At 42.5% G+C, this 14815-nt stretch overlaps 1 protein-coding gene across 2 annotated transcripts in view; it reads left to right on the plus strand.

Moving 5' to 3' along the window:
- The window catches only part of KIFAP3 (kinesin associated protein 3), a 153010-nt gene extending 141725 nt beyond the window's left edge, over positions 1 to 11285 (plus strand). The window contains exon 20 of one of the 2 annotated variants that reach the window (XM_054038175.1): positions 10616 to 10811. In XM_054038175.1, the coding sequence (XP_053894150.1) occupies positions 10616 to 10655 (40 nt within the window). In that variant the 3' untranslated portion in view covers positions 10656 to 10811. The other variant, XM_054038173.1, reaches the window with a different exon arrangement.
- Positions 11286 to 14815: the final 3530 nt, after the last annotated feature.

Consider the following 14815-nt stretch of genomic DNA (forward strand, 5'->3'; position numbering starts at 1 on the left):
TTCACCTCATACAAGTACTGTATCTCTTTATCATGAAAATGAAACTTACAAATGTAGAATTGTTTTGTTACATAACTGCACTCAAAAACAAAGCAATGCAAAACTTTACAGTCTACAAGTCCACTTGGTCCTTCTTCTCGTTCAGCCAGTCGCTAAGACAAACAAGTTTGTTTACATTTACAAGAGATAATGCTGCCCACTTCTTACTTACGATATCACCAGAAAGTGAGACCAGGTGTTCACATGGGACTTCTGTAGGCGGCATTGCAAGTTATTTACATGCCAGATATACATGCTGTACATTCGTTTGCCCCTTCATGCTTCGGCCACCATTCCAGAGAACATGCTGATGACAGCTGTTAAAAAAATGTGTTAATTTGTGACTGAACTCCTTCGGGGAGAATTGTATGTCTCTGGCTCTGTTTTACCCGCATTCTGCCATATATTTCATGTTATAGTAGTCTCGGATGATAACTCAGCACATGTTGTCCATTTTAAGAATACTTTTGCTGCAGATTTGACAAAACGCAAAGAGGGTACCAGTGTGAGATTTCTAAAGGTAGCTATAGCACTCGATCCAAGATTTGGAAGGCACTTCAAATTCTTAAAATCTGAGAGGGCTGAGGTGTGGAGCATGCTTTCAGAAGTCTTAAAAGAGCAACACTCCAATGCAGAAACTACAGAACCCGAACCACCAAAAAAAGAAAATCAGCCTTTTGCTGGTGGCATCTGATGCAGATGATGAAAATGAACATGCGTCGGTCCACACTGCTTTGGATTGTTATCAAGCAGAAGCCATCAGCATGGACGCATATCCTTTGGAATGGTGGATGAAGCATGAAGGGACATATGAATCTTTAGCGCATCTAGCATGTAAATATTTTGTGATTCCAGCTACAACAGTGCGATGCGAATGCCTATTCTCACTTTCAGGTGACATTGTGAACAAGAACTGGCAGCATTATCTCCTGCAAATGTAAATAAACTTGTTTGAGTGATTGGCTGAGCAAGAAATAGGGCTGAATGGACTTGTAGGCTCTAAAGTTTTACATTGTTTTATTTTTGAATGCAGTTATTTTTTGTATATAATTCTACATTTCTTAAGTTCAACTTTCATGATCGAGATTGCACTACAGTACTTGTATTAAGTGAATTGAAAAATACTATTTTTTGTTTTTTACATTGCAAATATTTGTAATCAAAAATAAATATAAAGTGAGCACTGTACACTTTGTGTTCTGTGTTGTAATTGAAATCACTATATTTGAAAACGTAGAAACCATCCAAAAACATTTAAATAAATGGTATTTTATTATTGTTTAATAGTGCGATTAATCACAATTCATTTTTTTAATCGCTTGACAGCCCTATTTGTAATTTGACCTAGTTTCCACTTTTTGCATGCTCCGGCCTAGAGCTGAACAGGACTTTCCATGCAGTTGCAGCTCTGGGCTACGGCAGGCCATTCCGGGTGCAGGTCAAGGCACCTGAACCGCAAGCAGGGAGGCTGTGATGCCACATGATGGAATTTGTATTTTCAATTTTTTTTTAAATTGAATAATAAATAATACATAGGGGGAAAAACAGCCACCCACCAGCCCACATTAAAAGAACATTAAAGTTGCAAAATCAAGCACTCAGAAATTAGTACATGCTGGAATTAAGGTCTCTGCAACCTTAATTGAGACTTCTTGTGCATATGCATTATGGTACAGTCTTTAATTACATGATCACATACTACTTTTTCCTTCAGGGCTCCTGGCTCACTCAGGAGAAATCAAAGCTGTGTAGTTAAGGAGGATGTCTATAGGAGCCCTTCCTCATTTGTTGCAGAAGTTGGAAAGTTTATAGTGAATGAGGCAGGAGACTGCAGAAAAAGAATGGATGGTTTCATGGTTAAAGCAGTTGAACGGTACCCTAGAGCATTAGATTCCATCCCTGCCTCTGACAGAGTTCCTGTGTGATGCAGGGCAAGTCACTTACACCAAACTTTGGCCACCTGACTTGAGACCCTTAATCTGATTTACAGAAGTGCTGAGCACTCCCAGCTACAGCTGTAAGTCAGGCCATGTCTAGACTTACCAGGCATTGATGCTGCTGCGATCAATGCAGCGGGAGTCGATTTAGTGGGTCTAGTGATTAATTAGAGACTATATCAAAAAGCATATGCACAAGGGAACACAGAAAACCTGAATTCTGGCATTTCCTAATTTTTGAGTGCTTGACTTTGCAATGTTAATGTTAATATAATTCTTTGTGTAATTAATATTTAATAGTATGCAGATATGCATGGTACTTTATGTAGCAATAACTGCACAGTTCCTGCCCCAAAGCTTCCATCCAAGATGAGTTTGAGAGAGACAAAGTATGGGAAAGATGAACAGAAGGGGAAGAAGGAAGGTGGGGCCATGAGATACAGAATTTAAAATATTTGTGGTTTATCATGCAATGATCATATCATTACAGGTCATGACTATAGTTACAGGATATGTTATTACATATAAAAACCTCTGACTTTTTAAAAAATTTCTAATCTGTCTCCCAGGATTTGCTGTCATAAGCTGAAGGGCAGAACAAATTAGTGGACAATTAAGGAGAAACAGAGAAGTAGCTGCATCAGACTATTATATAGTGGGTCTATGGAATCTTTCGTCTCTTTGCTTACCAAAGTCCAAGCAACCATGAGTAGCTACCATCTGAATGCTAAGTGACCTGTGTGACATTAGCATAGTGGCCTCGATCCATTACTTAGTAAACAGGGGTCCATCACAAAACGATCATCCTAGCTGGCACTTGATTGGCAGTCTCAGCAGAAAGTCCAGGGAACTAATGGCTTCAGGCTACTCATTGATCCTCCCAACTCTACAGGTGGTCTTTGTGTGTGTTGGGGAGGGGAAGCACACTGAGAAACTTGTAGTCTCTTACTTGCAGATAAAGGCTCTTGGGCTTTCAATCTAGTACTTTTCATCAACACTTAAAAATGAGAGCTACCAAGAGAGGAGAGAAAATAAAGACTTAAACACTATCAAGTCCTGTCTCTTGTTGGCACTCAAGTATGGTACAATTTAGATTTATTATGTATTATTTATGTATTATAATGCTGGGCTTATGTCTCAAAGTTATGGTGAGTGGTGTTTCATTTTCATGGTTTGGGTACCCCATGAGGGAAAAATACAGTCTTCTACCATGTATTGAACATAATTCATCCTCTGTTATACACAGGAACCTGATACAGCTTATGCATTCCAAAGTTTTATGGCATAAGATTTTACAGCAGGAAGGCTAGAACTGTAACAGTACCATATGTTATCAACAATACTGTCACTGACTAATAGAGTCTCTTTCAGAAGTGAAATGATAGGACTCTGAGGATAAGATTATTGTGAATACCAGTTGTGTGGCTTGGGGGGGAGGGGGGCGGGAACCTTGCACATTTTAAACTGTATTCTTAAAATATTCATCATTATAAGGTATGCAAATGATTCTCAAAGAGGGAGCTCTATGTCTGTGGGCAGCACTGAGGCCAAGTTTTCAAAGGATCCTGCACACCCAAAAACATGGACCTAATCCTCATTCCATTGATGTCTATGGAAGTTTTGCCAGATCAGTTATAAGTCCGTGGGAGCAAGATCAGATCCCATGTGCGTACATATGTGTTGCATAGTTATGCATGCAAGTGAACTTCAGTTGAGCAAAGCACCTAAGCACATGAGTAGCTTTAAGCATCCGAGTAGTCCCACAGAAGTCCGTGGAGCTATCATGAGTGAAAAGTTCTGCACATACGTAAGTGCTTTGCTGGATCAAGGCCCCACCTTGCGTGTAGGGATAAACATTTGCACTTGTACTAAATGGAGATCTTTTTAGAATGTGTTCCCATTGACTAGTTTAGTGCCTCTTAAAATTACAAGTGGGTCTTGCATCAATCTGATTCATGCAAAATATTTAGGTAGTGGGGGTTGGCTGGTCTTCAGAGTAGGACTAGGATTTGAAGACACCTGGCTTCTAATCCTGGCTCTGACACTAACACTGTATGTGATCTTGACCTCCTGTTTTCAGTAGCCAATTCTTTTTTGTCCCTGCATTTTTGGATGCCAAACATGAAACAGAGACCAAAAAAAATCATATTTAAGTCCCTTAAATCCATATTCAAGTTCTGAAATACAATTTCCCCACCTGCTGTGGGGTCATGTATCAGCTTTCACCAGAAGGCCTATGTCCATCTCCACTTCATCAGGAGGTTGCAATCTCTTCTTTCAGATGTGGACCTGGCTTCCCTCATCCATGCCTGTGTCACTTCACAGTTTGATTATTGCAGTGCACTCTGCATGGGGCTATACGGTATCTTTAAATACAGTACAAGACTGAAGCTGGTGTATAGTGAGGCTGCCTGCATCCTCAGCAGTATTTCCTGCTGGGAGCGCACAATGCCGGTGCTCTGGGTTCTGTTCTGGCTACCTGTGGATTTCCAGATCGATTTCAAAGTGTTACTTTTGACCCATAAAGTCCCAAATGCCCTGGGAGCTGCCTTTCTGAAGGCTTGCCTAACCTGAGGAATTAGCACCCATATTACTGCAACTGTCAGCACCAGTGCTCAGAACAGGGCTGAGGTGTCTTTACCACTGTCATGAAAATCTACAGCGAGCAGTTGTGCACCATCGCTGGCCATTTTTGTAATTCGGGTACTAATTTTCCTAATGTGGAAGAACCTAGAGAGCCCTGTTCTCTGCCCGCACCATAGAGTTACAGCCAGTGCGGGCCCGTGAACTGGAATACCATCAGAGCGCTGGCACAGGGTGTCCCCCTTCATCCCCTGGTCTGAAACAGCCCAATCTTCCAGGTCTACTACAAAGCCTGTCTGTTCTCTCAGGCTTTGAGCGAGGGACAGGTACAATGAGAGCAGGTATATGTGGGGAAGGGAGATACTGCCTGGCATTTCCTGGCTTGGATAAGGGTGACATTGCTAGTTTTGTTTGATTGTATGTTAAAATGTCTCCTAGGCACCATGGACCCAGGGCAGGCACATTATTTTTGTACATTATGAATCAAGGTAAATATCAATAAATAAAGCTGTTAAGAAATCTCTCTTCACTCATGCACATTAGGAGCACTTTCCCCCTTGGCATGTGTTCTTCGGTTCCCCAGCCGTACAAGCAAATTAGAAAGTTCAGCTGTCATTCTGGGAAGGTCATAGATCATGCCAACAGCCTGAGTAATCCAAGAGGTTTTAAGTATCATTGCATTTAGTTTAAAGTGAAATTTGCTCTGACAGGGGTTGGCAGACCAATAGGAAAAAGAAATATTTGTGCTTGGAGAAGTGCATGTGTAGAGACTGCGAGTATAACTGATGGCTGGAAGTGATTTCAGTCTAAAGAAAACAAATCATTAAGAGAGTGCATAGGGGTAAAATACACAGTTCATATTTTAAAGGGTCTCAAAATGAACCAGCAGCTGAGGTTAGCATTACATAATAATTAGATGTGTTCCCTGTTTAACTCCATGAGTCCCAGACATGTTGGTAAACCATCAGTGAGAAACCAGTGGTGCTTTTGCTGTATGGTGAGCACAGTCACTAACGTCTACCATCAAGTAAAAGAATTTTTAAGAGAGAGATGCCTTAACAGTTTACAGATTAGAGCAATTTCAGAAACTCACTTGCTCCAGACTCACTACAATGCTGTGCAATCGGTTTCTATTAGATAACTGTATGTGGTATGAATGAGCTCCCATTAGGTATCAATTTGAACTGTGTAATGGGAAGTGAAAATGATGGATTTTTTTTTAGGGGGATGAGGAGGTGGAGGATTGGGGTTACTTGCTTGATTTCATTAAGATATGTCACTGCCTTTTCAGAACAGGGGTCTGTATAGTGCCCAGCATCCCTTTAGGTGATGTATCAATAATACTAACCCCAGTTCTTTAGTTAAGAGTAAGTTGAATTTGATTGCTAGTGTAGAAATAAAAGCAATTGTTATCGCCATCACAACCTAGAGCAACTTACCAAGAAAGATACGCAAAAGCTGGATGCATTTCATTACAAATGTCTGAGAAGAATAGTGGGAATAACATATAGAGATAAGAAGACGAATGAAGAAGTCAGAAAAATTACTGGACAAGGCACCCTCTAACAAATAATCTACAAAAGAAGACATCAGTGACTAGGACATGTGCTGGAAAAAGAACGCTTACGAAATACCACCCTTGAAGGGAAGCCAGAAAACAAAAGAAGAGAGAGAGGAAGATCGCGAATAACATAGAAACAAACAGTTCTGAACCACATCAAGCATCTCAACATGAAATGGGAAGATTTGGAGAGAAAGGCAGTTGACAGGCACGGATGGCAAATGTGGGTAGCCCAATGTGCAGCAAAGCATGGGATGATCTATGGTCTAAGGTAGAAATAAGAACCCACGAAGCAAGTTATCTCAGTCCGGTCACTAGTGGACATCTTAAACCCCACCATCACAACTGGCTCCATCCTTGGCAGAGGTGTGGAAAGACTCCATGGGACATAGATACTAAACTCCTTTCTCCACCATCAAGGTGGCCTTTCCAGGTCAAGATTGCGGCAGAACGCAGGCATGGGGCATGCTTATGCTGTCATTACTCTTGGTCTAACTGCTCTGGGTGCCACCAGAACATCAGTCTGCAGTGCTGGCAAACCATCCCCGCCCCCTGATTGTTCACTTTTTGTCCCTGGTACTCCATTTTCTGGGTTCTGTGGCCCCTCCCTCAGCTGAGGGGATGGAGGGACAGGGAGGCTTTCATTCAGGTGGACTCTGCCCACCAATCCCAATCATCCAAGAGGGTAGGCTGGGAATTTTCAAGAGCACTAAACTCACTTGAAAGCAAAACCAATATTTTCTGAGGCATAGACAAGGATTCATTTACCTGAGGGAAATATTTAGATAATGCACCATTTTCTGGAGGGTGGTGAGTTTAATATAATTTTTTGTTCTCTCTCTCTCTCTCTTTTTTTTTTAATGCAATGTCTGAAGTAGTTATCAGCTGATCCATCTCTTGCATTTTTCTTCAGGACACTACCATATGTCGGAACCATTTGGAAATAACTAATGCTGCTCAAAGTTTAACCTGTAGGGACCTGTACCTAATTACTTACACATTTACAAAAGGGGGGAAAATTGATTTGCTGAGAATGTAATTGAAACCATGTTTTTTTGCCTAGCTTTTTATCCATTTAGATACATTTAGAAGTTGTTTAAATAAGGATTACTAAACTGGAAATAGTTGGAAGTACTTGGCAATATTCTGTAATGAGGAGAGAGTGCCATCTAGTGGTTAATAGTACTTGTGGCCAGCACAGTATTCCACACCTTTTTTTGGTATCCTAAACTATATTAGGGCGGACAAAGGCCAGAAGAAACCCCCACATTTCTGCAATGCTAGGTGTAGCCACTTTTGTATTTAATTAAGAGAATCTGCCCATAGGCAATCTGAGTCTGAGGATGCTGAGTTTTGTCTTGAACTAAGTAGCCATTTGGGGCTTGCAGTCTCCTCTCCCCATTTCACCACATTAAAGTTGAAAGGGGCTGCACCTGATTCTGTTTTATGCAAAACAGGTGTGGTCTTTGGGTTTCAGCCTTCAGCTGGCCATAGTGTGGTCCCCCTGCCATATATATAGTGTCTTCTCAGCCGAAAATTTTCAGGAATGTGAGTCACCATCACAAATGTGATGGGGCTTTAGTCGTTACCACAATAATAAATAGTAAATTACCCAAAACTGATGTTACATCAATCACAGACAAAACACCCCTGTAAAAAATAAATAAAATGAAGAACTGAGTTTCCTATAACAAATTAGAGAGACAAGGTGGGTGAGGAAATATCTTTTATTGGACCAACTTCTGCTGGTGAAAGAGAGAACCTTTTGAGCCTTCACCCACCTTATCTCTCTAATATCCTGGGACCAACACTGCAAAATATAAAAAGTTATTTTTTTTAATTATAAATTATTTGACTCTAGAACCTGAACTGGACAAGCCAATATTTTGAGAATTTGTGAAAGGAAAGAAAAAAAAAAAGTATTCCTGAACTGAAGTTCTGATTTAAAGGGACACTGGTTAACAAAAAGTATGGACTTGATTCTATCCTATCACCCCAGTTTTACACTTGTGTAATGCCACTGACATCCATGGATTTACATTATCGTAACGGATGGAGAATCAGGCGTATTCAGACACATTTTCCCTTACCTACAGTATGTTAGTAACTCCTGAGATTATCATAATTGAAAGCTGAAAACCTACTTTATTTTTCACCATTTCCCCAGTTTATTTACTTTTTCCTCTTGAAAATAGACTAGTCAGTCTATTATTTTCAGTCATTCTATGACCTGTACACAGAAAATTAGGCCTGAGAAGAGCCCTCCGTCTAATCTATCTGCTCTTTCCCAAGGGCCTGTCACAGTAGGATCAAGGTGCTGCTATATGCTGGGGAAAGGAGGGAGAGGCTGGAAGGGAAATCCATTCTCTGACCTATGTTGACTGTAATGATGAGTTGTTAATTTTGAGTGCAGTGTTTGATTGTCTTTGATTCTTTGGGGACTGGAGAAGAGGTGTATCTGGAAATGGTGAGGGTCTGACCCTCATTTGGCTCAAACCTGCTGTTGAGAAGGCCATACCTAGTGCTCCCTGGTAGTCTGCTGGATGACCACAGCTGCTGCAGAGAGACCTGGAAAGTGAGGCAGTCTTGAAGATCTAATGCCCGTTCCCCAAGGGCTTTGTAAAAGAATACCAGAACTTTGGAGTGGTTCCAGTAAGGAAGGGGGAGCCAGTGCAGGCCGCAGAGCATGCTCATTAGCTCGCCCCCACCCTAAGCAGACAGGACACTAGAGTGTGTACGCGTGTACCAGTGTTATTTGACTCCTAGCCCTGCTGAGGAATTTGTTCAGCATGGCACTACAGGCCTTCCCCAGGGCCTTGGTGAATTAATGAAGTGTGACAATAGCACGCTGGTTCAGGGAGACACAAACAGCTCCTCTCAGAACCACTGCATCCTGATTTGGGGCAGAGCACTAGTAGGCCAGGTCTACAGTAGAAACTCATGCTGCCATAGCTGTCTGTCAGAAGCATGGAGAGGTGTGATCCCAGACTGATACAGTTGTGCTGGCAGAAGCCACTAGTGTAGACGTGGTTATACTGGCAAAATTGCCGGTATAATTTATTTTGATTAGGGGAGCTGGGATAAAGGGCATCCACACTAGGAGGGCTTTACCAGCATAGTATACCAGTATAGACATACTAACAAAGCCTTTAGGTGTATATCTGGCAGTAACCTCTCGGGTGGCTTATCTCAAGAGGAATCATCTCCTTTGCAGTTTGGCTTATTGGCCATTCTCTGTCCCTGGGGAAGCGGGTCTGGCACTCTTAAATCCTCCTTTCTCTGGATTATCATTGTAGCATCCTTTAGGTATACTGGTTTCCTGACTGGTCAAGCACCAAACTCCTCATGTTCGTCTCTAGGTCCTGCACAGTTTCATGTTGCTGGAAGCAGTCTCTGTGTGGAGATAAAGTGCTGGAACATGGTCTTCTCAGTGCTCTGTTGATCATGACGCCAGTTTAGCTCAAGCATGGGCTTGAAGTTAAAGGTGTTTAAGTGCTTTGCTGAATCAGGGCCTGTGATGTTACCAGTCTGTGTGTCCTGGGTATCCCATTCTATTACAGGTTCATGCTGTTGTGGTCTACAACAACTGTGTTCAGTATGTGTAGGATAATGGCAGCAGTAATAAAATGCATTTCTTCCCACTCTTAAGCACTGGTGGCCACTAGCCCTTTAATGTCTTTGTGTGAGAAGTTCAGCTCCTTTCCCCGCCCCCCCACGGTTCTAGTCAGACACTACACTGAGGTCCTTTTTGTCCATCTCTGTCTATTCTGGTGCAAGTGTAAAAGATGGCATAATACCAAAGAGTGTGCAATAATCCAGTGTCCTGGCCAACATTCACTTTTTTCCTCTGCCTCTATCTCCTACCTCAGAATGTGGAATATTTGTTACCTTTGTATCTAACTCACTGCTTTGGGACAGCTAGAGGGTGAAAATTGACCAAATTAACATTGTCCGGATAGAACATAGGCTTTATCATGTACTAAAGCCCTCTATCTGCCCTTTGGATGTCAGTCTTATCACTCCAGAAACCATGGTATGAATTTCTGACCTAGTATATAATCAGTGCCATATTTCCAGTTGGTATTTCCCCAATAACTTTGTGGTTTCTCTCCATTGGTCAGAAGATAATTTGACTATTTGGTTTGTTGTATACAGTTAGCAGAGGGCTTTGCATCAATAGCAGTTTTCTAACAATGTTGGATTATAACAATATATTTAAATCCTCTCAGACAGGGAAGTATTATCCTCATTTTATAGACGAGGAAATTAAGTCATAGTGAAGTGACTTGGTACTGAATTAATAGTATAGCAGGATCTAGGAATCCCATTACCCAGTCCCTTGCACTGCCCACTAGACCAGAAGTTCCAAAAGTGTAGTCCACAGAATGTTGGCTAGTCACGTGATACAGGCTCTTCTGTTCCCAACTGGTAACATTTTATTAAAAGATTCCAGCAATCCATCAAATACTTTCCTAGCGTTACTTTTCCTTTTCAGGAGCTGCCTTAATCTCTACAGAGATATTACCTCATCATGACTGGGAGAATCTCGAGTCCAAAGAGGAGTGGTGCTCAAGATAGTACCTCTTAATGTGGTCTACACTATGGAAAAAGTTTGAGAGCCCCAGCCCTAAAGCACACTTCCTGTATGTGAAACACAAGCATCAACACCAGTTTCTCTTTTTTTTTTTCACCCCCCCAGCATTGGAGTGGATGGATTTGGTCAGCCAGCTGGTATTCCTGGCCGTCCTGCGACTGCGTATGGATACCGTCCTGATGAATCTTTCTACTATGGCTATGGTACCCGATAGAGCAGCCCTCTGCGTACATTAGGGTGCTGTCTTCCTGCTCCATTAGAAACCAGTTGTATGTAGCTGACTTTAGAGCACTCCCTGGTAATGCATGGTTATACTGAAATGGGTCTGCGTGATATGTATCCTTTGGTATGTGTTAGCTCTAGATAAACCTAACCCTTTCTGGTTCTAGCGTTTCAAACACAGACTGTGTTCACCCCTCAGTTTCTCTCTTTATTATAATTTTTGTATAGTGTTTGCCATGTGATTTGAAAGCAAGTATTGAAAAGCTACTAGACTGGAAAGTAAACATTACATTATGTATATTAAGCAAGTAATTTAATTTCTATTAAAAAGAAAAACCATTCAATCAGTGCTGATGAATGCCTGAGCTCCATTTTTCTCTCTGGTTCATGGGGGATTTTTGTAATTGCCTCTTGTGGAGCATTTTAAGTGATGTACATGTACTATTCAAGTAGTTGAGTAAGCCGCCCACTGGAAATGCCTAGTGCCTAGCATCCAATGGCTATACCCTGGAACACTGTTACTGAAATACAGCACTGGATTCAAGCATCCGAACAGCACACAGCCCAGAGCACTTTACAGCTGTAACATTGGAGGGTAGATGCAGATTCACTCATCTTGAGCTTGAAACAATTTTCAAACAGTTACAGCAGGGGTGGGCAAACTTTTTGGCCAGAAGGCCACATCTGGGTGGGGAAATTGCATGCAGGGCCGTGATTGTAGGGCTGGGGCAGGAGGTTGGGGTGTGGGAGGGAGTCAGCGTGTGGGAGGAGGTGCAGTGTGCAGGAAGGGATGCAGAGTGCGGGAGGGGGCTCAGGGCAGGGGGTTGGGATGCAGGAAGGGTGCAGGGCTTGGCAGGGGGTTGAGGTGCAGGAGGGGTGCAGCAGGGGGCTCAGGGCAGGCGGTTGGGGTGCAGGAAGGTTGCGGGCTCTGGCAGCGGCACACAGCGGGGCTAAGGCAGGCTCCCTGCCTACCCTGGTCCTGCACCACTCCCGGAAGCTGCCAGCACCATGTCCCTGCGGCCCCTGGGGCAGGGGGGGCAGAGGGTTTCATGCGCTGCCCTCACCTGCAGGTACCTCCCCCGAAGCTCCCATTGGCCACAGTTCTCCGTTCCCAGCTGCGGGGGGTGAGGGGGAAGGGCAGTGCCTGCTGCTTCCCGGAGTGGCACGGAGCCAGGGCAGGCAGGAAGCCTGCCTTAGCCCTGTGGCACCATGGGGGTGTCGATCCTGCAGGCCGGATCCAGCCCACAGGCCGTAGTTTGCCCACCCTTGAGTTACAGCCTACTACAGTTACAGTAAGAGCCATCTCCACTATCTAAATGACCACAATTAGAAACCATGCTTAAAAAGAATGCTTTAACATTCTAACAGAGTTCATCTAGCCTTTGTGTATGAGGCTGTGCAGTGTTAGAACAACGTATGCAGTAGCTAACTATGGACCTAAGCTAGAGCATGATTTTTAAGCTGCCCAACCCAATTTTGCACCATCCCAAAACCTGAGAACCACCCCATTAGCTCACAAGCACAGACTGTTAACTGTTGACTAGCAGTTACAGGGCCAAGAGGTCTCCACTTGAAACTAACATTCTTGCAGTGATACAATTTTTTTCCTGGGCCCAGATTTTTAAAGCTATTTAAAGGTTGCTGCACTCAGTGTTGCAACACCTAACTGATATAGAAGCTCAAGTCTCATTTTTAAAAGTGATTGAATAGGATTTAGGCTTGTAAGTGCCTAAATCCCTTTTTGAAAATGAGACTCAAGCTTCTAAATCATTAGGCATTGCAGTGATGAACACAGCAACACCTAAATACCTTTAAAAATCTAGGCCCTAGTCTAGGGTGAGTGCAGCATTGTTTGGGCTAGCATGAATCCTATAATAGATTCCCTGTCCCCAGTGGGCGTGGGAGAGCATGCTGCTAGCTGCCTTTTCTCGCACCACATCATGTCAGACTGATGGTGAAGAGGGTGCCCGAAGAACTCATTTTCCAAAACAAGAATTGCTTCAAAATCCCTTTTTTTAAAAGTGTCTGTTTGATTTACAGAATTTTTTTTCAATCTCATCCCTTTTGATTTACTGAGATCCAAGGCCTGTATTATTAAACTCACTCACCTAAGACCAATGTATATGCCAAGGGAAAGATTTCAAAGGCACAAAGGAAAGTTAGGGAGTTGGGCATCTAACTGCCATGTGTACCTCTGAAAATCTCTCCTAAAATATGACATTGCCTGAAAAACTCTGTGTGATGTTTCAAAACTTCATGTGATCAGTTACAGTTAGTCAAGCTACACATAGCATTCTGTGCATCTGTGGGTGAGAGAGTATGGAAGGGACTTTAAAAACAGCCACAATACCAAACCAGACTTCCTCCCAGATGCTGCCTCAAACGCTATTCTTGGAGATGGGACAGTTACTAGCATTGCTGCTGCTACAACTAAAACCCCCTTTTAATCCTCCAAATCTGTTGTACATTTCTAAAGCAACCTTTAACAAATCTATTAAACTCTTGATGCCTTTTTGTTCACAATACTGCCCCTTTCTAGATCCCTCCTACTGATCTGGGCCTATGTTTGTGTGCACGGAGGCCATGCCACATCTGCCTGCCATATCTCAGATGTAGACATAGTTACAGCTGCAAGGGAAACTCCTGGAACTGCACACACCCGGGCTTTTCATTTGGAGAACTCTGCGTTCACATCTGTTATTTTAAAAGATCTTCAGAGAACTAGCATTACATTTTTCAAAGCAATTGTCCTCCTTTTTGAATTTGCTTTGAAAGCAGTTAAGAGTGGGTTCTTAAAGGCTCCGCACAGTACTAGGGAAACTAAAACTGCATTTAATTGAGAGTTTCAGGTTAACAAGGACTATAGCTAGGCCTGGCGTATGGTGTGTGCCTGTAATTGTACTACATCTGATCAGTCCCAAAATAAATAGCAATGGAAAATCTCTGGCTGCATTTTAATATCAAATATTGGAAATTTTATGAGAAAAGAATGAAAGAACTAAATGTTCACAGCTTGGCTAAGAGCAACTAAGGGAAGGGAATCATTATCCACAAGCAGGGCTTGGTAAAAACTCGCCTGAGGACTGAGTTTGCTAGCCAGGATGAAAAACAGCTATGCTGCTATGTTCACCAAGGCAGGGGTGTCAAAATCATTCTGGGGAGAGAGACAAAATCCCTTTTTAATTATGGTCTCTGGGCCATGTAAAAATGCATGACCTCATATGTTCTCAATCCACAGAAGATCAACCGTGGAGGTCAGTGGGAGATTTGGGAGTCTGGCCTCTAAACTAACTTTTTAGTTATTCTCATTATTTACTGTGTTCAGTCCCTTAGAGGCATATTCTGCATCAACTGGAGGAAAATTCTGCTCTCCATTAGGTGCCTTGCTATTTCTGCCCTTTGTTGTTCTTGCTTTCTCATCCTCCTTTCTCTTTGTCTCCCTCTTCCCTGGCTTTAGGTTGCTCCTCCTTGCTTCCCAGTGTTTCTTTCCCTGTAATATCTTCCAATTTGGGGTCACTGCCCATTCCACTGCTAAATTAAACAAAGATATAGTTAATACTAGTGTCTAAAGTCTCATTAGTTTGCAGAGTTAACACTAGAGTGAGATTAATAGTAGGCAGAGAAGATCACATCTCTGAGACAGTGTTTCAAGCTCTCTGCAGACACAGACAATCCTGTACAAGTAACATTGGGTTTGCAGTTGGAAGATTTTCTTCAGAACCCTGAAAGCAAGAATTATTATTATTTTTAATAATGAAAGCTGAGATTCTGCTGATCCTGAATATGTTATGTGAGCTACAAACAGTCTGTGCAACCTGTAGTTTGTATGTTTGATACCTCTGCACTAAAGCCACAACCCCAGCAATGTAAAGAAATAAA

Source organism: Malaclemys terrapin, chromosome 8 (assembly GCF_027887155.1).
Source record: "Malaclemys terrapin pileata isolate rMalTer1 chromosome 8, rMalTer1.hap1, whole genome shotgun sequence".
In the NCBI taxonomy this organism is placed as follows: domain Eukaryota; kingdom Metazoa; phylum Chordata; order Testudines; family Emydidae; genus Malaclemys; species Malaclemys terrapin.